Source organism: Triturus cristatus, chromosome 12, assembly GCF_964204655.1.
Source record: "Triturus cristatus chromosome 12, aTriCri1.1, whole genome shotgun sequence".
Taxonomy (NCBI): Eukaryota; Metazoa; Chordata; class Amphibia; order Caudata; family Salamandridae; genus Triturus; species Triturus cristatus.
Genome location: NC_140595.1, coordinates 861,564,328 through 861,589,009, shown reverse-complemented (window position 1 = coordinate 861,589,009; position 24,682 = coordinate 861,564,328). Strand labels below are relative to the sequence as shown.

General features: G+C 49.2%; 1 protein-coding gene across 4 annotated transcripts in view; it reads left to right on the top strand.

Moving 5' to 3' along the window:
* The window catches only part of LOC146783127 (zinc finger protein 777-like), a 166,917-nt gene that overhangs the window by 86,545 nt on the left and 55,690 nt on the right, over positions 1-24,682 (top strand). For all 4 annotated transcript variants that reach the window (XM_085637609.1, XM_085637610.1, XM_085637607.1 and 1 more), the window contains exon 6: positions 5,118-5,216. In XM_085637609.1, the coding sequence (XP_085493735.1) occupies positions 5,118-5,216 (99 nt within the window). The remainder of the gene's footprint in view (positions 1-5,117; positions 5,217-24,682) is intronic.

Below are 24,682 nucleotides of genomic sequence, written 5' to 3'. Positions count from 1 at the left end.
GTTGATGGCGAATTATCAAGATGACATACCGATGCTGGAAGATAAATGGATAAAGAAATTTAATGTGCAAAGACTTGACATGCATAGAGTTATAGAAATTTCTTTTAAAACGCTATATAATGGATCATTAATGAGTCAACATTTTATGTCCATGTATGATTTATACTATACACCTGCTAAACTAACGAGATGGGCACCAGGTAAAGTGAACAAGTGTAACCGTTGTGATTTAAACGCTGCAGACACGATACATATGTTTTTTTTGTGTCCAAAGTTAAGTCAATTTATTAGAGATATAGAGAATTTCTTGTCAAACTATTTAGGTGTCCAAACACAAATATCAGCAGAACTTGTTATTTTGGGTGTACAAACTAGCAGCGTTTGTTTAACCCCTTCAGTGCCCATGACGAGCTGGACTCGTCATGGGCCGCGGTTGCGCTGTGCCCATGACGAGTCCAGCTCGTCATAGACCCCGCCCGCTAATGAAAGCGCCGGCACTGGGCGGGGAAAGGGGCGGGCACTGAAGGGGTTAAGAACTGATTTGGAGGATAGATTTTTATTTATATGCATGTCAATCTTTCATTGCTGTATCACTACGCACTGGCTGGATGTTGAACCACCCATCTTTAGTTACTGGCGAGCCAAATTACTGTCTGTTTATCATTTGGAAACTGCTGTTTATAAAACAAAGGGCAAGAATAGAAGGGCACTTGGGTTAAAATTATGGTCCCCAGTTCTCAATTGGCTATTAATAGAATTTTACGTTTCTGTATTGGTTACGTTGTGATCTATCTGATGATATAACTAATTGGCTCACACTTAATATAATGTTTGTGTCCTGGCTTTTTGATGATATAAAAATCAATAAAGAAAATTAAAAAAAAAAAAAACAAGGGGGTAAGCAGACTACAGAGATAGGGAAGAAGATTGAGGAATGTTTATCACTCCGTTCCAACAGTGTACTCTTCTTCGTATAGGCCTTACAATGAAGTATTGACGCCTTCCCGTTACACGAGTAGAAAACACGACACATGGGTAGGTAAGGTCAGTGGCGGAGTTGTACAACAAGAGGGGGGGTAGTTGCAAGTGACATGGTTGACTCAGTATTTGTTTTACAGGGTGTATGCCGGGCGTAGATCTCCTTATCACCAGAACCAGACGCCGGTGACCCTTTGAAGTGCAACCCTCCTTTCCTTGTTTTGTTTCCCTGTTTTCCCTGGCGAGTCTCCTGAGTCTCTAGAGCCTGATAGAGTCAGGAGACCGCTAGGGAAGGCTGAGGACTAAGCTTCAGGTTCCTGACGCTCCTGCGGAACAGCAAATATCCCTTACAGGTAGCAGGGGGGTCGCTTCACTACAGCGAGCAGTGTATCAGTGCTTCATCACGCCCCCACCTCCCCCATGCCAACATGTGTGCCATGGCCAGAATCTGGGATATATAGGTCCCTTTGCACTTTCAGCGCATAAGATAAATGCTTGTCTTTCAGCGCTTGTTGTAATAAGGGACACGCGCGTGCTTGTTTACATTAGTATGCTCGCGGTCGCCCTGCCGGCTCATCCTGGCGCTTTCACTTTCGTGGCTGTTCAGATTTCTCCCAGTGCCGTGTAATTAGTCTCCCATGCTGGAGCACTATCGGTGCTGCCTTGATTGCCACTCATTGCAATTAATGGGAAACCTTAACATGCTCATGGAATCCAGATCCACGTTGTAGGCTAGGGAGGCTGACGTCACAGTTACTACTCAGGAAATGCGTGTAGTCACGAATGGATCACAGATCAAGAAGATGAACTGCTGAGAACATGGGTTATAATCAGTGCCTCGAATTATGCAATTCTGCAGTCTCAGCATTATACGCATAGTTATGGATTTGCAGCACATAACGCATAATCCATTGTATTCTGCATAATTAGCAAATTTGAACAATCAATCAATATTTCTAGCTCAAACAGAACTAAAATGATTAAAAACGCTGTTCCTGTGATGCCGCTCAGTGAGAGGCCCCTTCCCTGCAGTTACCTCTGCTCAGGCAGTGTTAACATTGTAAACAAGAAAATCATAAAATAATAAAGTAATGCCGCCACGCAAGATGCCACATTACAGTGCATAATTAGCTTTTTCTTGCAGCATTATTTAGTTAAGTTCGCTCCATAACCTATTCCTCACATACCGCATAATTCCAGTGGCCTTGGTTATAATCGCGGCATTAGCACTTGTGCAAAAATCGTGTGCGTATTATTTTAAATATACATCAACTGTAATGCAACTGTAAATGTACCTAATGTAATTGTGCAATTCATATGGGTAAATCTCCATTGGATATATTAATTATTGTATTGTCTTCCAACATCCAATATAAACCTCAACAGAATGAAAAGCTGAGCTCGCTTTACTAGGAATGAAATCAACGACTTGCAGCAGAGAGCAGTCAACCCACTGAGCTATCTTACCAGCTCCAGACATGGTTAGGTGTAACTCCACCATAATATACATCAATCTGCAGTATTGTAACCCATGTCTTGTGGGCAGGGGGATGATGTGTGTGAACGACTGCCCTTTTCTCTGCCCTATCAGCGGGTGAGTAGTTACTTTACTTCTATTTACATGTTTTATACACAACCACGTCACGGCGGGGCCACCACAGGGGGCCAATCCACACAAAATTTACAATAAAAAAGCGCCAACCCAGGCCGTGCTTTGGATGACATTGTACAACATCGCCACGTGACTTCTGCCACAAATGAGGCTCATTTGAGGCTGACAATGGAGCCCACCGTCCTGCACTCGACTATTTGCCGACAAATCAGGTAAGTACACGGTTGGGACTGAAAACCACAGCAAGGAGAGCAATAAAGAGGAAGTAATTGTGCTTTCTCCTGGTGGGAGGGTGCCTGGTGGGGGCTTGCCTTGTCATTCAGTAATTGCATGGGTTGCTTGATGTGTTTTTTCCATTAAATTATGCTCTCTGCTTATTAAAGGGACTCAGTTGCAGAAGTAAACTGCAATTTATGGCGCAAAAAAAGCAAATGATTTACTTCTGGTGGAATTCGGCAGAGCTTTTAAAGAATTGCTTATGTGGGCCCCGCCGGCCGGGGAAGGCTTTGAGGAGACCTCTGAAGTGGGGAGGCTTGGGGGTCGAGGAGTCCCCTGCAGTGGAGAGGCTTTGAGGAGTCCCCTGCAGTGGGGAGGCTTGGGGGGTCGAGGAGTCCCCTGCAGTGGGAAGGCTTCGAGGAGCCCTCTGCAGTGGGAGGCTTGGGGGTCCTCGTGTTTTCTAATACTGACCCCTTACGTAGCGCTCACCACAGCTGAAAGGTCTCTAGGCACGCATTTTAGCGCTGTATGCTGGGTTTGACTTTGTATCTTCATTTCCTGTAACGTGTGGGCAGGCACACTCGCATCACCATGATGTCTCTTACTATTACAAGGGCACTACATGTTCCACTCTCCCTTCTATAGTATAATACCTAACCCTTGCAGCTTCTTCACTCTCTTGTGGCCTGTACAAGCCCATCCTGGCTTGATTGGCGGCACTCACTCCCCTGTTCACTAGTGGCATGTGAGGCATCAGTAGATGTTGTAGCACCCCTATTAATGTGCTGCATGGCCAAAAACTTACAAGGTCCCAAAGGCGAGACCTATTTGCTATGCCAATGCTTGTTTTATAAGAATGTCTATGAAAACCTTTCCTCAAATCCCCATCAGCACAATGTAAATGTAAATTGATACTTGTATAGCGCACTACTCACCCGCAAGGGTCTCAAGGCGCTTGTACGAATAACGCTGTGGAACCCATCCTGGCTTTCCCTGTGAGGTGTCCACTCCTGGGCACCCCCAAGGTGGAGGCCAGGCATCCTTAGCGTTGTGGAGATTAAGCAAGCTATTGCCCAGAGTTGCAGAGTGGGACTCCATGATTGGAATGGCACCGAGGCGAGAATTATCAGGTCCGTGGAATTGTTTGAGCCCAAGACCCGCCGAGGCGGGGAATTGAACCCTGGTCCCGGGCTAGACCTCTGCATCAGGGTCTGCCGCTCTAATCATTGAGCCACACTTCTCCACAATCATCATTCAGCTTTCAGGAAGGGGTCAATCTTTGTTTATATATTCATATTCATATCCCCGCATCCAGGAGTCTGAGATAGTTTTACTTTTGATAACTCCACTGAGGAGCGGTTCCTGCAGTGGTAGCCAGAGTTTTTAACGTTGTTATATTTGCAGAAACTCCATCTTGGTGCAGGGCCCAGGAGGAATCATTGATTCTTATGAGTTTTTCTAGTTGGTTCCCAGGATGATGGAGAAACATTACTGCTGAGATACTCTACAACTATTAAACTTTGATATTAGTTCTTCTTTTCTCAACAAACAGTTTCTGTTTCACACAAAGGAAATCAAAGGGGAAATGGCTGTATAGATAAATTGGAATAGCACCACGGTGTCCTTGTAGTCCTTACTGGTGGCTGCTTCAGAATTCTTATACGCCACTCACCCCTGATGGGTGTGTCAATGCGTTTCGGCCTCAAATCGTTGGCAGGGTCTCCTGGATAGGGAGCCGTTCATTCCCTCAATGAAAGACAGCGAGGACAGCTATCTAAGAACTGTTTGGGAAATCCCTCGTGCTACACGCCAGTGCACAGTGACTGTGGTATAAAAGACCAGGACAGGAGGGGCATCTAAAGCCTGTCCTGTGCATGAGCACAAAGGAAACATGGAGTGTGGGATCATGAAGACAGTTATGCAAGCAGAGTAATTGGTGGGCGCAAAGTACATCAGTCAATGATCAAGTGTACCCCATTAGTCTTCGCCAGGGGAATCAGTTCTAGAAAAAAACTGAGGTGGGGTTGATTAGATACAGGAATACCGGGAGACATGTATGTGGAAAGAATAGTAACATTAAATTGCAATACCGTTCAACAAACTGCTTAATTAAGGGGAAACGCTGAATATGGCTCGGTTCAGCGCCTTACTTCTGAATCCTTGTAGACTTGTGATCTGTGGCGGCCCGCTCCTTGAAGTGCTCTTTGATGTCATTGTTGTTTTTACCACCTAGACAGACAGCGTGCTGGATAAAACATACTTGTGTTTGTTATAAGATTAAGCTTAGATTTTATTTTGTTCTCTTCAACAGCATATGAGGTTGTTTCTGTCTGCATAAAAGATGAGACTGACATCTATTGCTTGGACTCTGAGGCCAGCAAGAGAAAGGAACCCATCATCCGCCCCACAGGTATGTTTACTCTGCTTGAAATCCAACTTCTGCGGCGCTTATAACAGCCGATAACTCTGGAATCTCAGGCTTGGATCAAGTCTGATGGTGTACTTGTCACTTCCCTTTCATCTGTTCTCACCACTGTTACAAATCTCCGAATCGCCCTCATCTACACCGCGATGCACCTCCTGGAGGGGGCTTGGATCCTACTGAGACGAGAGAAATGTAATAGAGGCCTCTATGTGACAGTGCTTTTTTAATAATAGTGCAGTGCTTTCTTTCTTTATTATTTATTTCAGTGATTTTATATAGGGGGGACACGGCCCGGAGGCATCAATGCGCTTTACAACAAAGCCGACCATGACAATAACAAAAAGCAAATATACATGTACATTAAAGGTGGAACGATCACCAGGTCGGCCTCCCCATTGTGAGCTGGAGCGCTTCACACATATTCATTTAAAGCATAGCAATGAAAAGCAGGTGGCACAATACCACGTGAAGATCTGCAATCGTTCTGCAGGTTGAGGTTGGTATGCACTTGGCGGGATCGTTGGGAGCGGTCTAGGCCAGGTGTCGTTCAAAGAGAAGAGCTTTGAGGTCTTTTTTTGAAGGTGTCAAGGTGTGTGGTCGTGCGGAGGCCCGGTGGGAGAGAGATCCAGATTTGTGGCGCTTCCGGAGAAGGATTGGTTCATGTATCGTTCGTGCTTGATGGTGGGGGTCCAAGGAGGAGCAGAGTGGCGTTTCTTGAATCTCTGCTGGCGCTTGAGCTTTTGAGTTACTCTGAAAGGTATGAAGGTAATAATGAGGGAAGAGGTTTATGAGTGATGCAGCCAGTTTTAAATTGATCTCTTTCCTCTATGGGAAGATCCTGAGGAAAGCATAGAATGGGGGAGATGTGATTGAATTTCTTGTATCCTCTCAGAAACAGGCTGCCACATGTAGGACAGCTCGGAGAGGTCCTAGGTGGACTTTGGGAATGCCGAAAGGGAGTGCAATTCTGTAGTCAAGTCTGAAGAGCAAAAGTACCTGGACAACAGATTTAAGTTTGAGTTCTGGGATGATGTTCCTGATTCCCCACAGAAGCCTTCGCTGGAAATAGTCACTCTTAGCCATGGAGGAGACAGGGTTCTTTAGGTTCAGACATCTGTCGAGGGTGAATTCCAGAGACTTGGCGTTTTGAATGATGGAGGAGCGGCGTCAGTGTCTGGGAGGAGATCCATCCAGTCTTGGATCTGCAAGTTCATTTTCTTTGCAGAAATGAAAAGAAATTCTGTTTTCGCCGAGTTTCGGTTATGGTGGATGTTAGCCATCAAAGCTTCAATTCTATTCAGAGTTTTGGAAATGTGGGAGAAGTCTTTGGCATGAGACCTTCAAGTAAATGTGGGTGTCATCGATGTATAGGTTGAAGAGGACTCCTGTGTTCCTGAGGATTGTGCAGAGCGGTTCGAGGTAGATGTTAAAAAGGGTTGGGCAGAGAACCAAACCTTTGGGGACTCTTTGTTGCATGCTGACTGGATCTGAGAGACGGCATTCTCAATTTTTACAATCCGGGAGCAGTTTGTTAGGTATGAAGTGAATCTCTCAAAGATGACAACATCAGCACCCATTTGATGCTTCAGGGTGTCTAATAAAGCCTGGTAGTAAATTGTGTCAAGCGCAGCAGAGGTCAAGGAGCTCAAGGCAGTAGTTGCTCATGTCTAGGATGCAGAGGGCATTGTCTGCTGTCTCAGGGCTGTGGCCCTTAGGAATCCAGATTGAGGGGAGTCAAGGAGGTTGTTGTCAAAGATGTGGGATGAGAGTTGGCAGGATACTCAGCTTTCAGTCACCTTGCCTAGGAGAGGCAGGGTGGATCCTGCGCGCAAACTGTTGAAGTTATCTGGGTCCAGAGATTGTTTTTTTAGGAGAGGAGAAAAGTGACTGCTTTTTAGACAGTCTGGGAACGATCCCTGATCCACTGATGAGTTAACCAGGGTTGTCCAAATGGGGGGAAGCAGTTTAGTGAGGGATTTACTGATGGATCCTAGCATGGCGTCGCAAAGATGGTGAGAGGGTTTCACCTATGATCGAGTTCGTAGTAGATCTGCCTCTGAGATTGGGGAGAGAGAGGACCACGGCTGCAGTGCCTTGCCAGACAGTATCTCCTCCATTATGTTGTTGACTTTGGTCAGAAGTGAGATGTTAATTTCTTTAATTTGTTTTGTCAAAGAACTCTACAAAATGATTGCAAAGGATATTTGATGCGTTTTTGGCTTGATTAATTACCTCACATAGTTGTTTAAGTCTGTTCTTGGCCGTATAGAGGAGGCAGCTGATATGAGATGCCTTGGCTATACAGATGTAGCATTTGTTCTCTTGTCTTGCAGCATGAAGCTTTGTCGGGCTAAAGGTGAGTATAGGGGACTGGGCTTTTGTTGCAGTTACTCCCCTCCCCCCACTTCTTGCCCTCTATTTCGCTACTGGATGCTGATTTTTGACTCTGGCAGTGCACTGAGGTGCTAGTGTTCCTTTTCTAAAATAGGGTGCTTTCTAATTGTGCTGCAATTGTCAAAGCATTTTAGCACCACTGTGGGTCCCTAGTAAATGTTACCCAGGTCCCTAGGGCATGGGTACTAAAGAGGGTCCCTAAGGGATGCAGCATATCTTATGCCACACTAAGGGACCCACATACAAACTCCACACAGACTGCCATTGCAGTCTGCGTGACATAGTGCAAAGCATGAGTGAAAACATGACATGACACACTCCTGTGTGCCATGCCAAAGGCACTGCATCTAATATATGTAAGTCACCCCAACAGCAGTCGTAAGGCGGGGGCATTATATTTTATGTTAGGGCACATCTGCAAAAGAAGATGTGCCCCAGTGATGTCTAGTTCTATTGCTAGATATTGCAAGTGAACAGGGAAGCCCATCTTAAGATATGTACTGGGCACTGCTCAAAACGAGTTGCCCAGCTACACATTGGCTTCACTGAAGCATATTGTATTTGTTATCCAAAACCTCGTATTAATGAACCTACACTGATTCCAGTGATGGATTTAATAATGCATGCACCCAGAAGTACCCCCTGAAACCTACCAGCCCTTTAGTGTACTAGCTGACTGGTTCAGTCCAGTCTGCTGCCACAGGAGAATTGTTGACCCCCAGGGGTGAGAGCCTTCCCTCTCAGGAGGTCAGGAACAATACCTGCTCTGGGGAGAGGTGTTATCCCCTTACCCAGGAAAGGCTGGTAAATTAGCATTTTAAGACTGGGTGCTCCAAAGAGTCCACCACCTTTGAAATGTGAATCTGGCTTCTTTCACAGGAAAAGAAGCCGACTTTCTTTGTCTAAAGCCCTTTGGCACCTGCCAGGCTGGGTACACTTCTAGGGTGACCCAGTCTGACGTAAACACGACTTTAGAACTTCCACCATTTTGTGTGTGGTGGAATTGAGAATTCTGGAACAAGGTGATGCCCACTCCCCACAGGAAATGGTCATCTAGGGGGTGGAGTGATCCCACGGGTAAGTAGCCCATATACTACCTCTCAATCCCCTTAATGCCCCTAAATTGATTATTTAGGGGACCCCCTGATACCGAGACTTCAGATTCTGGCAGATCAAGAGAACGAGTGGGCAAAGAAGTGTACTGCCACGAGACCTGAGGAGCAATAACTGACTTAGCGCCAACCCCGCCAGCCTGACTTCTGCCCCCAACAATCTGAGAAGAAGCGGACTTGTCCTGCCGCTCTACATTCTCCAAGAAACCCAGAGGGCTGCCAGTGCTTCGCCAATTGCCTGAAGAAACTCCCTTTGAGTAGATGAGCTACTCCCCGTGCAACTTCATTCACCAAAGATACACGGTGCAGTTTACCAAGTTGCCGCTCTGTGGCAAGCCAGACGCAGCAGCTCCCCAGGAAAATGACCATGTGCTCCTGGAGGTGAGATCTGTCTGCCACTGAGTGTCAGGACACCAGGACCAACCAGAGCTGCGCTGGACCAATACCCGGGTACCGGACCCCTTGTAGCGGCCAAGGCTTGTTGTGCCCATTCTGGACACCAACGTCGAGAAAGGGCTCATGAGTGGCCCAGCTATCCTGTTTGCCCCTCCTGCAGAAAACAAAGACTAAGATGTGAGTCTGGGACCACAGCCATCTGATGCCTCAAAGCACCTACGCACCTGCGCTCCAGAGCCCAAGTCCAAGGGAGGTGTCATATCAATGGGGTCCCCCGACCCACAAGGGCCAAGCCCAGGCTTGGGTTTGCCCAGACAGGACTTCCTGTTGCCGCCTCTTTCTGCAGGCCCCCACCAATCGCGAGAGACTCCAGCACAGAATCCCAATGCCAAAAAACACCACTGCAATCAAGCCCCACATCACGAGGAGAAGTGGACCAAAGGTGTCCCTGCGTGCCGGAGGATGTCAAAGGTTTGAGCCCACCTGTGGGTTCCCCCGGGCTGGTCCCCCAGTCCAAGCTTGCAGCCTCTTGGCTATTGGACCGTTTTCCCATTGAAGTGAACGGGACACCCGACGCCGTGACACAACTCTGCACCTGGATGCCCCAGAGCGCAAAGTGACCTGTTGGTGTGGCCGTGGCCCTTGCCCCATTCTCACCTCAAGTCCTGAAGAACAGTCCTGTAAGTCTTTGTCAAGTGTCCGAATGCAATACGTGTTCTTCCTCCCTAGGATAACTTGGCCGATCCAGTAAATGCACTGTCTATTTTTGAAAACTGTACACATTCATAACGTTATAAGTTCTTACCTGATTCCAATGATCTTGGTATCTAAATTCATATAAAAGTATGTGTTATTTTTATAAATTGGTGTTGGATTTCTTTATTGGGTGTTTGTCACATATTGCCTTTGTGTGTGTAATAAATGCTTAGCACTACCCTTTGATATGCCTAACTGCTCGCCTACACTACCACAAAAGAGAGCATTTGGCGAGTCATTTGTGCCCCAGTAATTCCTTTGGGGTTTGCTTGGACTCTTTACACAGTGTACCTCTTTTTGGTCCACTATATATAGAGCCAGCTTCCTACAGTAAGGGTTCACGTCACCAGTTTTTCTCCAATGTTTTGATATTTTTCCTTTCTTCATAGAGGACTTTCGAGTGCCGGGGCAAGAAGGTGTGGTTCTGGTGTATTTGCTCTTGATGGGTGTGAATTCCCCAATCAGGGAGTCCATTCAGTAGCAGAAACTGTCCTTGTCCGTGTTGATGTCAAGCTGAGGGACTATCGAGGTGACGTTCGATAGGGCTAGGTTGGCCATGGTTTCAGTATCAATGTTTTTGTCTCTGAACCAGATTTTTTCTTTTTCGGTTGTTAAAAGGGGTTTCTTGTTTGAGAAAGACACTATAAAGGGAATCTTTTGGTGATCCGACCAACTGGGCGAAAGGAGAGGTGTTGTAGAGATGATCAGGTCGAGTGGTGCCTTTGCAGCACATGGGTTCCTGGCAGTGTTGGTGGAGGTCTTTGTCGTCTAGAAAAGATGCATAGAGGTCCGGAAATGTATTTCCTTCGGAACACCAGGGGAGGTTGAAGTAGTCGAGAAAGATAATATTGTCAGAGCTGATTAACTGCTGTGAAGAGTTCCCTGCACTCTTTGATGAAGGCATTGGTTTGAGCAGGGGGTGGGAGATCATGTTCAACCTGAGGTTGGAGGGGCTCGTGAGACAATTTCAAGTGATAAACACTCAAAGGATTGATTGAAAGCGGGTGTTGGAGAGAAGCCTGCAGCGGAGGTGGTTTCTGTATATAACGGCTAGGCCTCCACCTCGTATGCCTTTATCGGTTTCTTCTCAAAATGGAGCAGGGGGCCGCCGGAGAGGAAGAACGTTGTTTGAGTCATCGATTGGCCAGCAGTCTGTAAGGATCAGGATGTCGATGTTCTGGTCGTCTGTGAGGATCTGGTCGATGTTGTGGTCGTCTGTGAGGATCTGGATGTCGATGTTCTGGTCGTCTGTGAGGATCTGGATGTCGATGTTGTGGTCGTCTGTGAGGATCAGGATGTCGATGTTGTGGTCGATGATCGTGTCTGAGATCCCACTGCAGTGTCTGACTACAGAGCGGCAGCTGTGCATCATGCAAGCGAGGAAGGAACTGGGCTCGGTTTGAGCGAGAGAAAGGGTGATAATTTGGATCAGGTTAGAGGGTAAGTTATAATTTTGGATGAGGAGTGAATCTGGGGAGTCCTCTCTTTTCAACAGCATGGGTTACATACACTTAAGTTGCAATGAGATGGCGCTTAATGGGCAGGGAGTCCCTCTGGGTGCAATGGCGGCGGTGGTTTGATCCCTCCTGTAATCGGCCACTGCTTCAGAAACATGGCATGGACAAGAGGGGCTGACGAAGATACACCTCGTCCCGCACTTACCTTCTGCACCCATGTGATAGCGTTGGTGCCGCTCTTTTTAATTACCCCCCAGCCGTGCCCAGGGGCGGCAAGGTGACCTTAGACTTCTCTCCAATATTTAGCTGGGCACGCCTTTTTTGCCCATTTTACTCAAAAAAAGTGGTTAAACCCCCTCAATTTATTTTCCTGTTTTTCTCCGTTTGCTCATCGTGGTTCTTTCCACTGTCGCTGTCGCTGTTCTTTTTGTTTGGTTTTGCTCTTGTACCTGGGTTGACTGCTCCTCCACTTATAGGTAATTCATTTTGGTGGGAGAAACTCATTCTGTTCTTTCAAACCTTCATGAAACCCTCCAACAGACACACCAGCAAGAAAGCCAGCTGGTTCACTGAAGACCTCCAGGCCTCCAAGCAAACCTGCCGAAATCTAGAGAAGAAATGGCACCGTGAACAGACACCGGACAGCCATGCAGCCCACAAGAACGCCACCCGCAGACACCATCACCTCATCAGATCCGCCAAAAGGGCCTCCTTCAAAGACCGCCTAGACAACAACGCACACAACAGCAAAGAGCTCTTCAACATCGTGAAGGAACTCTCCAACCCCAGCTCCAACACCAACGACATCCCACCTTCGCAAGACCTGTGCAACTCCCTTGCCACCTTCTTCCATCGCAAGATTGCAGACATCCACGACAGCTTCAACGTCACGGCCGCCCAACAACCACTGAGATCTCCGTCCCCACGGCCACCGTCCGCACAAACCCCCTGCACTCCTGGACCAACATAAATGACGACGACACCATCCGAATCATGAACACCATCCACTCCGGATCTCCGTCAGACCCATGCCCACACCACATCTTCTACAAAGCCAGCACCACCATCGCACCCCATCTCCGGAAGCCATCAACATCTCCCTTGAGATAGCGACCTTCCCGGAGAGCTGGAAGCACGCCGAAATAAATGCCTTACTCAAACCTCAAGGCTGACCCCAAGGACCTCAAGAATTTCCGGCCCATCTCCCTGCTCCCGTTCCCGGCGAAGGTCATCGAGAAGACCGTCAACAGACAACTGACCTGCTACTTCGAGGAGAACAGCATCCTGGACCCGTCCCAGTCCGGGTTCCGCAGAAACCACAGCACCAAAACTGCCCTCATCGCCGCCACCGATGACATCACGGCCCTGCTGGACAACGGAGAAACCGCGGCCCTCATCCTCCTGGACCTGTCAGCCGCCTTCGACACTGTCTGCCACCGCACCGTACACACACGCCTCCACGACGCTGGGATCCAAGACGAAGGCTCTGGACTGGACCACCTCCTTCCTTTCTGGCAGAACCCACCTACCCCCTTTCTGCTCCGAAGCCACCGAGATCATCTGCGGCATACCCCAGGGCTCATCCCTCAGCCCGACATTGTTCAACATCTACATGGCACCATTCGCCCACGTCGCCCAACTGCACGACCTCAACATCATCTCCTATGCCGACGACACCCAGCTGATCCTCTACCTTACCAAGGACCCCCTCACCGCCAAAACCAACCTCCAAGTAGGAATGAAAGCAGTCACCGAGTGGATGAAGAACAGCCGACTGAAGCTAAACTCGGACAAGACGGAAGTCCTCATCCTCGGCTCCACTCCCTCGGCCTGGGACGACTCCTGGTGGCCGACCGCACTGGGAACAGCTCCAACACCCACCGACCACGTACGCAACCTAGGGTTCATCCTAGACTCTCTCCATGACGAAGCAGGTCAACGCCGTCTCGTCCTCATGCTTCAACACCCTCCGCATGCTCCGTAAGATCTACAGGTGGATCCCCACCGAAACAAGAAGAACGGTAACCCAGGCACTCGTTAGCAGCAGGTTGGACCACGGAAACGCCCTCTATGCAGGAGCCTCGGCCAAACTCCTGAAAGGACTTCAATGCATCCAAAACGCCTCTGCATGCCTGATCCTCGACATCCCTCGCCGCAGCCACATCACACCCCATCTGAGAGACCTGCACTGGCCCCCTGTCAACAAGAGGATCACCTTCAAGCTCCTCACCCACGCACACAAGGCACTCCACAACACCGGACCGGCATACCTGAACAGACGACTCAGCTTCTACACCCCCAACCGCCAGCTCCGCTCCGCCGACCTCGCCACAGTCCCCCACATCCGAAGAGCGACCTCCGGTGGCAGATCGTTCTCCCGCCTCGCCGCCAAGACCTGGAACACCCTCCCCATCCTCCTACGGCAGACCCAGGACCGACTAACCTTCATGAGACTACTCAAGACCTGGCTATTCGAGTAGTAGCAGGAGACTCCCCCCCCCTCCTCCCCCCCCTCCTCCCCCCCCTCCCCCCCCCCCAGCGCCTTGAGACCCTCACGGGTAAGTAGTGCGCTTTACAAATGTTCTGATTGACTGATTGATTGATGAAACTGCAGCCTGGACTCAGATTGTTCCCGGGTTTGATAGTAGTGTCAGCCTTCTGTCGTTTGGTATGAGGGATCGATAGTACTGTCAGTCTTCTATCGTTTTGGTTCGCTAGTAGTATCAGCCTTCAGTCGTTTTGGTGTGAGGGTTCGAAAGTAGTGTCAGCCTTCTGTCATTTTGCTATGACTGTTTGTTAGCAGTGTCAGCCTCCTATCGTTTTGCTATGAAGGTTCGATCGTAGTATCAGCTTTTGGTTCAATAGTATTGTCAGCCTTCTATCTTTTTGATATGAGGGTTCGATAGTAGTGTCAGCCCTCTGTCTTTTTGGTATGAGGGTTCGATAGGAGTGCCAGCCTTCTAGCGTTTTGGTATGAGGGTTCGATAGTAGTGTCAGCCTTCTATCGTTTTGCTATGAGGGTTTGATAGTAGTGTCAGCCTTCTGTCGTTTTGGTATGAGGGTTCAATAGTAATGTCAGCCTTCCATCGTGTTGCTATGTGGATGGTTGTGGGGCTATAAACACTGAATCTTGCGCTTCCATAATGCCTGGCCTGCATTGGCTGTCCACGGAGGCGGGGATGTACCTGATGGTCACCTCTACTTTATATTCACACCTAGACAGAAGCTCTGGATTGCTTCTGCGGCATAGTCTGATCATGTCTGACCACTTAGGACAAGTGTCCACACTGATGCAGAAACCTTGATGTAATTAAAAAGAAAAAGTAGCTAATGGGAAATATGAAGTAACCCCTTAAATGTTGCCCCTTTGGCCCCAGTGCTCTTCCTCGGGCCCCAGTGCTGTCCCTCGGGCCGCAGTGCTGTCCAACTGGCCCCAGTGCTGCCTCTCTCACCCCAGTGCTGCCCATCTCGCCCCAGTGCTGCCCCTCTCCCCTGTGCTGCCCCTCTCCTCTGGCCCCAGGGTTGCCCCTCTCGACCCAGTGCTGTTCCTCTGGCTCCAGTGCTGCCCCTCTGGCCCCAGGGTTGCCCCTCTGGCCCAGTGCTGCCCCTCTTGCCCTAGTGCTGCCCATCTCGACCCAGTGCTGCCCATCCCGCCCCAGTGCTGCCCCTCTGGCCCCAGTGCTGCCCCTCTGGCCCAGTACTGCCCCTCTCACCCCAGTGCTGCCCATCTCGCCCCAGTGCTGCCCATCTCTCCCCAGTGCTTCCCCTCTGGCCCTAGTGCTGCCCCTCGGGCCCCCGTGCTGTCCAACTGGCCCTAGTGCTGCCCCTCGGGCCCCAGTGCTGCCTCTCTCACCCCAGTGCTGCCCCTCTCCCCCCAGTGCTGCCCCTCTCCCCCCAGTGCTGCCCACCCCCAGTGCTGCCCCTCTGGCCCCAGGGTTGCCCCTCTGGCCCCAGTGCTGCCCCTCTGGCCCAGTGCTGCCCATCTCACCCCAGTGCTGCCCATCTCACCCCAGTGCTGCCTATCTCACCCCAGTGCTGCCCATCTTGCCCCAGTGCTTCCCCTCTGGCCCTAGTGCTGCCCCTCGTCCAACTGGCCCCAGTGCTGCCCCTCGGGCCCCAGTGCTGCCTCTCACACCCCAGTGCTGCCCACCCCCAGCGCTGCCCCCCCCCCCCCAGCGCCTTGAGACCTTCACGGGTAAGTAGTGCGCTTAACAAATGTTCTGATTGATTGATTGATGAAACTGCAGCCTGAACTCAGATTGTTCCCGTTGGCAGGAACCAACTAGAAGAAAAGGAATACAAATAGAAATAAAAAAAGACTCAACTACTCAAAAGACTTAACAAGCATAAGCATATGAAAATATCAAAACCACAATGGAGCCCCCAGTCTAACAATCGCACCAGGAAAGGCAGACGTCAATTAAATGAGCAAACCACCCCACCACATCGGGCGGAGATGGAGCTGCAAAGGGAGTGATGAAAGCAGCACCAGCGGCTGTTTATGGCTGAAAAACAATCGCAGAAAAATACTGCTCCGCGTCACCCCGGTGATGCCTTGGGGGTTATTTTATCCTCACGGTGATTGCATGTGTGCACCTTCATGCAGGCACCGCGCATGCTCAATGCAATAATTTCTGGGAAGTTTCACACCCCAGTATCTTCCATTGCTGTTAGTCTCACCTTTGTCAAGACTCAGTATGAAGCTCTCCACGGGGATCCTCCGGGGTGTTGTGTCTGTTTCCGTCCTAAAGGTTTTAGGTCATGACTTCATGTCTTCATATCACAACAGAACTTTTAAATGCTGTGCCTTCTTGGTGATTTGATAGTAGTGTCAGCCTTCTGTCGTTTTGGTATGAGGGATCGATAGTACTGTCAGCCTTCTATTGTTTTGGTATAAGGGATCGATAGTTATGTCAGCCTTCAGCCGTTCTGCTATGAAGGTTCGATAGTAGTGTCAGCCTTCGGTTCAGTAGTAGTGTCAGCCTTCTATCGTTTTGATATGAAGGTTCGATAGTAGTATTAGCCTTTGGTTCAATAGGAGTGTCAGCCTTCTATCGTTTTGGTATAAGGGATCGATAGTTATGTCAGCCTTCAGTCGTTTTGGTATGAGGGTTCGATAGTAGTGTCAGCCTTCTGTCGTTTTGCTATGACTGATAGCAGTGTCAGCCTCCTATTGTTTTGCTATGAAGGTTCGATAGTAGTATCAGCCTTTGGTTCAATAGTATTGTCAGCCTTCTATCGTTTTGGCCCATCTCGCTCCAGTGCTGCCCATCTCGCCCCAGTGCTGCCCATCTCGCCCCAGTGCTGCCCATCTCGCCCCAGTGCTGCCCCTCTGGTCCCAGTGCTGCCCCTCGGGCACCAGTGCTGCCTCTCTCACTCCAGTGCTGCCCCTCTCACCGGAGTGCTGCCCATCTCACCCCAGTGCTGTCCCTCTGGTCCTAGTGCTGCCCCTCTCACCCCAGTGCTGCCCCTCTGGCCCTAGTGCTGCCCCTCTGGCCCCAGGGTTGCCTCTCGGGCCGCAGTGCTGTCCAACTGGCCCCAGTGCTGCCTCTCTCACCCCAGTGCTGCCCATCTCGCCCCAGTGCTGCCCATCTCGCCCCAGTGTTGCCCATCTCACCCCATTGCTGCCCCTCTCTCCCCTGTGCTGCCCCTCTCTCCCCTGTGCTGCCTCTCTCACCCCAGTGCTGCCCCTCTCGCCCCAGTGCTGCCCATCCACCTTCTTAAAAACAAATTGAGTGGCTGTGCTCTGGTCCAGTGGAGCTCAGCTCATCTCATGTGAATTGGTCAACATGTTTTATGCTTTGCGGTCAATACTGAGCCATTGCATTTCATCAGGACCTATTATATTCAATGCTATCTACACGTGGTGGTGGTGGGCGAGAATGCTCCTACCTACCACACTCATTGGATGCGAGCACTGGATCCCGTCAATCCTAGTGGTAACCTAGCTAATGGCAGTTACTCACTCCATTCGGTAATAGTCGGGCTTCAGACACCCAAGTGTCGGTGTCCTGTCCGCTTCGGACGTTCGCTGATACACCTCCTGAGCGTGGAGCCGCGTTTGAGCCAGGGCACAGCCACTCAATTTGTTTTTAAGAAGGTGGATTACCAATCTAATAAAGAGTTTTTGTGGACTATCCAACCTTTTTTAACATCGCTCACTTGCACCACATCTACACTGTTCTTTAGGGCCCTCACACCCACGCACCAAATGACAGGAACTAAAGATCTCCGCTAAAGAGCCCTGTTTTGGGTGCCCGTCGGGCATTGCAGCGCCGGCCCGACGAGGAGCAAGTCCAAAGGATGAAGCATGACACCTAGCTTGCTGGGTGTGTGAGGACTCTAGTTCCGACAAGGAGGATACCCTCCTCTATCCCTCTTTCTCTTTGTCCGCCCAGTGGGAACAGCATACCTTTCTTGTTCTGGACTGTTTAGGGTATGTATGCTGGACCCCATATAAAGCCCTCAAGCCCCCCTATTTTGTTTGAGAGGGTTTTAACCACCCCTTCTACCTCCCCGTGTGGCAAAAAACAATGCCTGGTGGTGGAGATTGGAGCCGGTGCCCATATGGTCCTTCACCCCAACATATTATTTTTCTCCATTTCTTCCCTGGTAGTCTGGTGGGCTTTCAACCCCTGGGTGGGCAGATTAAGGTGTTCACCTCCTATCTGCCAAACACAGATGGTCAGAAAGCCAACCATAAGGAAAGAAACTGAGAAACAGAATAGGGTGTGGGGCTTGCCCATCCTAGCATTTCAGTGCATTCCCCTGACTCGTGCACAAGACACTTTCTGCTATTGGGGGCAGACTTGTGGAATTGCTCCCAACTGGCCCATATGTCTAAACTATACGCAGTAGAATACAAACGTCATGTCTCTTGCCATGGGGATGCTCTTTGTTTCATAGGAGCAAAATATCCTTTGGGGCTTTAGGGGTAGGCGTGCAGCCTGATGCCAAGACAGGTCAACCTTCTGCATTTTTTCCTGTTAAAAAAAAACATGCAGGGGTCTTTCTACCCCCACAGGGGCACATTGAAGGTAAATCCTCCAATCTACCCCCGGGGAGGGAGGGGCGATCGACTTGTGGGATTGTTAGGGAGTGGGGGCAGAGCCCAATGGCAGAAGTGGCCCGCCTCCGCCCAGTTTTCACATTTTGTTTAAACATAAGCTTTGCCGTGTAGTTGGGTTTCTGCCCCCAAGAGGGCAAATTGAGAAAAAAAACAATATGCTTTCTGGGGTCAGAAAGACTGTTGGAGTTTTTATGGGGGGGCATGGCTCAAAGCCAGAGCAGGCCACCCCTACTCTATTCATTTTCTCTATACATAATGCCCGGTATATAGTGGGCTTTCTACTCTCTCCCTGGGAGGTCAGATTTGGGGTAAACCCTTTCAAGCTTGCCCTGCTGGGGAGGCAGAAGTAAAGATTTTTTAGGCTGTTAAGGGGTGGGACATGGCCAGATGTGAGGCATGGCCCTCCGCACCACATTTTGTTGGCAGCATTATCCCTGATGTCTAGTGGACTTTTCCCTATTCCTGGGGAGGATAGATTAGCGGTTATGGTCACCAGTTTTCCCCCGTGGGCAGAACTTTTGTTACGGCTGTTAAGGGAGGTGACATGGCCCAATGCCTGGGCAGGCCACTCCCACCCCACTTTTTTTTCAATAATATTTCTGGGTCTGGTGGGCTTTCTGCTACCCCCCACGCACCAGGGGTGCAGATTGGGTGTTACCCCCAATAGCACTTTGAGGGGGGCATAGAGACTCTTTCAAATTCATTTTTTGGGGAAACACTTGCCCATCCTTGGTGGAGCTGCCTCTCCCCCCCACCCTGGTGTCTAGAGAATTGATCACTTTTCCCGTGGTACCACTCCCATCTTGAGGGGGTGGGGGCAAATATGGCCCCTGAAATATGGCCCTGAGCACTGATCAAAGTGAAAGCAGCTGCACCCAAACATGCGCCCAGTCAATCAGTTAAATTGTTCCCATCAAACACAATCATTAGCACAATACATGCATCCTACATTCTGTAATGCACCATGTTTGTAGGTAGCGGAACAAAGACAACTAGGCCATGAAATGGCTTTGACGGTGAAAATGTCAGAAATGAGCACTTCTGAATAGGTTTATGGAGAGGGAGAGTGACAGAGAGAGAAAGAGATATTGATTTGTAAATATCCCCAGAACCACAATATGACAATGTAGAGCCATGTTATACGTGGCACAGGTTCATTCACCTCTGTTCCTTCAGAGAAAGTTTTCACTGATCCATCAAGCGTGGCCAAGAGAAAAGGGTGTTTGCTCTCGAATCGTAGGACAAATTGTGTGACCCCTAACGGAGGAAGCACTAGAGACCTCAGATGGGAATATTCGGCCTCACAACTCTCAAATATGTCAGACTTAACAGGTGCCTCAGGAGGCAATCGAACAATAACTGGCAACATCACAGAAGGAGAGTATGGGGCCAAGAACGAATCCTCATTGGCAATAGTGCTGCAGTCAATTAAGAGCTTTCAGGAGGAGGTCAAACTAGATAATCACAGAGCACGTCTGGCTGCCAAAAAACTGCAAGGGGCCGTGCGGAAGGTTGGCAGAACCTGTGCCGATATTGCGGAGCGAATGACCTCCGTAGAGCTGCGAACAGCAAATCTGGAGAAGGATCTAGTTACTCTGAAGGCACAATGAGTAGAACATGAGTGCATAGCCAAGGATTTAATATGGAAAATGGAGGAACAGGAGAATAAGCAACAGCGCAACAACCTCCGCATTCTAGGCATTCCGGAAGGTGTGGAAGGGAACGATCCCAGGAACTTCATAATCACGCTGCTCAAGGGGGCCTTCCCGGAACTACATACCTGGGACAAAGAGATACAGCGGGCACACAGATTTCCTCTAACACCTTCAAAACGTCCTCCATCTACTCCTCAGCATCCTTGTGCTATGCTCCTATACTTCAAATACTTTCTCCTGCGACAGGCACTATATGACTTGGCCAGGCCAACAGCCAAGAGGGAATTTAACAGAATCTCTTTCTTCCAGAGGCCCGACTTCGCTCACACCATAGTTGAACGTAGATGGAGGTTAAGACAGCTTTTTACCCCCTTTCAACAACTCGGGCCGATGTGCATTTACAGATCCCTGCTCGCTTGAATATTGTATACAAGGGGACCACGCGCAGCTTTATCTCCGAAATACACGCCCAAGCCTACTTACAAAAGATCACTGATCAAAATGGGGGCAAATCGTAGTGGTCCAGGATCTCATAAATGTATGACTTATGCCTCTATAAAGTTTCTTAATGCTATTAACATATATACCCTTATCTTTTCCCTGCTTTCCTTTCTCCTTCTTGCACTCTTCTTCCATCTCCTTTAAGATATATGCCAGCATTAGAGCCTCTTAGTAGATCGAGTAGGCCAATCCCGGACTTAACTAATGGTTTTGTAGGTAGCGCTTGTAGAATGTCTACACTGATTCTTGATATTATTTATTGCTTCTTGTTGATCGCTACATGTGTGCTCTACTATAATCACTAAGGTGTTACAAAAAAAAGAATAAATATGGGGACCGACAGGAGACGTGGGGCTTTGATTGCTCAGATGCCATCATCCTGGCGGCTCAGGATGTGGCAGGTAACCTCAGCAATAGGTGGTGGGAGAGGGGAGGGGAAGGGAGTGGGGGTGCACGGGGGGCTCAAGGGGTTGGCTCAAGGGGATGAAGACTTGTAGTTCCTCGTTCTTCTTCAGGTATAGTCATTCATCTAAATATAGATGAGTAAGTTTCGTATAGCCACAATCAATATTTGTGGTCTTAAGGACTTAAAAAAAAGACAGAACACTGCAATGGGGCTGCGTCTATTAAAAGCTGATGTGATTTGCATGCAAGAAACGCATATTGAAAACACACACAAACACCTACTAGGAATGCTCAGGTATACACTGGTGGGGGCTACGATGCAAACCTCTCAGACACGTGGGGTGGCAATCCTAATATCTAATCGTTCTTTACAATTCTGTCGTACATTAGTGGATCAGTTCGGGAGGTGGGTAATAACTGAATGCCAGAGGATTAATGGAGATCCAGTCACGATATGTACCAGCACCTTAGACGACCCAACAGTGTTTCATCATATCAATAATGAACTAACCCTGGCCTCTCCCGATAATATTCTGCAGGGACTGTAACATGAATTTGCCTGCCAATAAGAATATTTGTGTAGAATCGGGCGGGGTATATAGTAGCCACAAACCAAAAGTGTTCCGGGCACTAAAGACACTTTGTCTGGAACATGCGCTTATCGACCTCTGGACCTGGCTTAATCCTACAGACCTCGGATTTACTTACTTTTCGCACCCACACAACAAACATGCAAGATAGATTTTTTTTTTGTGTCTCATACTTTATTGCAAGACTGCTCTATTGAGAAATCACCCCGGATATTGGCTGATCATAACCCTCTAATCGTAGAGATTAAGCGGAGAGGATCTAAGGGGGAAATTCCTTTTACATGGAGTTTTGAACGTGCCCTTCTTTTTAATGAAGACTAGTGTGATCATATGCGGGAGTGGATACCTCAATTTCTCAAGGAGAATATGGGGAGCGCTGGGGTCAAAGTCGTTTGAGATACATTTAAAGCAGGCATACGGGGTGAAACGCTTAGATTTTCACTATCCCTGAATAGAAAAAAGTGTGCCGCGATAAATGACGCTCAAGGCAGATTAGCTGCTGCAGAAGTAGAATTGATCACAGCATTGCAAACTGGGGGCGATTATTCTGAAGTGCAGGCAAAAGTTATAGTTGCTAAGGCAGCAACAATGGAGATAATAGCTAAAGGGGCTGCGGACAAACTTGCTGCTTGGCGAGAGGAAGCTTATGAGGGTAGTGAGCAAGTGGGTCATCATCTGGCTATTAGAGCCAGACAAAAAGCAACTTGGAATATAATTGTTGAAAATAAAGACCCTGAGAAGGGGATGATTTCAGACCCAGCAGGAATTCGAAAAGTATTCCACTCATACTACCAAAAGCTTTACTGGGAGGACACTTCAGGTAATTTAGAAAATGTGGCTGCATATCTTAACCAGATCCCTACTAAACAATTGTCACAGGAGGACCAGCTACAGCTGGAAGAGCTCCCGCAATGGATAGAGATACTATTGTGTATCAACAGTCTCCCGGGTGGTAAAGCCACTGGCCTAGATAGCATACCCCTCGAGTTCTACAAAATGTTTGCACCACTATTAAAAAGATGTATGACACAGCTATATACACATGTATTTATGTGTGGCAGACCGCCAGAATCTTGGTCACAGGCCAAAATCGTAGTCTTTCTTAAAAAACATAAAACGCCGTCAGAGCCCCGGTCTTACCGCCCCATAACATTAATTAATAGCGATAGCAAAATTTATTGAAAAATCCTTGCTACACGTTTGGCCTCTGTAATCCATAAGTTTATCTCCACTCAACAACATGGGTTAATACCCGGACGGGGGACGACGGGTAATATTAGAAGGGTCATCTCTCTTCGGGATGCTGCAAGCATCTCCAGGGACCCAATCGCACTAATTTTGTTAGACGCAGAAAAGGCCTTTGACAGGGTCTCCTGGCCTTTTCTATGGGAAACTCTGTCAAGGGTCGGAATTGGAAAGGGGCTGTTACAGGCTTTTAAAATGCTTTACTTTCACCCCACTGCCAGACTCTTTGTAAATGGAGAACTCACAGACTTTTAAAATAGCGAGGGGCTCCCGGCAGGGTTGCCCAAGCTCGCCGCTACTATTCGCAATGTTCGAGGCATGTGGGCTGCTGAATTCATATCTGTGCATAGATCGCCGCATAGTGTTGGGTCCGGATGTTTGCACGTTGTTGTCCTGGAAGAGTCTTCGAAGTATCACGAGATAGGTGACTCCTCCCCTGGACCACAGTGCGCATGGGCATCCTCTCCATCCTTAGATAGTTTTTTTCCGCCATTGGGTTCGGATTTGCTTATCTTAGCTCAAGTTAGGAAAATTTAGTTAAGGCCAAAAGGCCTTTAGTTTTCGTCGGTACTGTTCCCGTTCGGTATCGACTGCTTTCTTAATTAGTTTAGAAACTTCTTCCAGTTTTCGGATCCGTTTAATCCGAACATCGACCTTACATCGACGATGGAATCAAGGACCCCATTCAAACGGTGTCCTGTATGCCACGCCAAATACCCACACATCGACGTCCACCCGGTATGCAACAAATGTCTCTCACCGGATCACGACGAATCGAAATGTATGGCCTGTGCCCGATTCCGATCGAAGAAGACTCTCCGGAATCGACGGGCAGCGAGATTAGAGGCGCAGCAATCGGCGCCTGCCCCGGCCAACATCTTCAGCAACGAGGACGAGGATGTGGAGAGCGTGGAAGAAGTAAACTCCAGCCCCGCTTCCGAACACGATTCCCGATCGGAAGACGCCGATGAAGCGCTTTTTCACAGGGAAGAAGCCGTCGACGAGGTAGGAGACTACGATGAGGCCTTTGGGGCCGAAGAAGATAGCTCTAGCGAAGAGCCAGGCCTACCCGTCGATACGGAGGCCGTCAAAGTGCGTCATTCTACAGCTCCGGTCAAGGGATCGCCTCCGGGCCTTACCCGAGATCAATCCCAAAGTTCTTCGGCCCCGCCTTCGGGCCCGGCCTCGAACATCCAGCACGAGCCATTATTACCAAAGACGACTGGATTCCTTTCAACGAAACCGAAACCAATCGTCGCACCAGTTCCACCGAAACCAAAAGTGAAACTGCCAGTGGTCGGTTCGAAGCCCTCGAAGACCTCCACTCCTTCGACGCCGACACAGACCATCGGCTCCGAACGCACTAAGAGAGATTTCGGCGCCGAACTCGCTGCAGCGGATATCGGTACCGACCCGAAAAGGAAGGCCCTCGGTCCCACAAAAGCGCCTCGGCCCCTGGCACCGAAGCAGTCGGCCCCGACTACCAAAGTCAAAATGCCCGCTCCATCTGAGTCCACTTCGAAAACGGCGACACGCATCAAGTCATCGACTCCGACGACCGCCGATACCTCTCTTCGGATCGATGACCCTGTGGCTCCAAAGCAGTCGACGCCTACCTCTACCGAACTGACCGGCACCAAAGAACCTTCGGCGTTCTCGGTGCGACAAGTCGCGGCGTCGTTGCAACGCATCAGGGAACGGGCAGCCCTCCGATCCACGTCGGGCGCCGACACGAACAAGGCTCCATAAGCACCCTCGGCACCAACCAACATCACTTTTGGTTTGCTGCCATCCACGGCGCCGAAGATGTTCGAGATACGAACACGTGTCTGCCAGACAAAGTCCCCATCTACTGAACACTCACCTTCTGA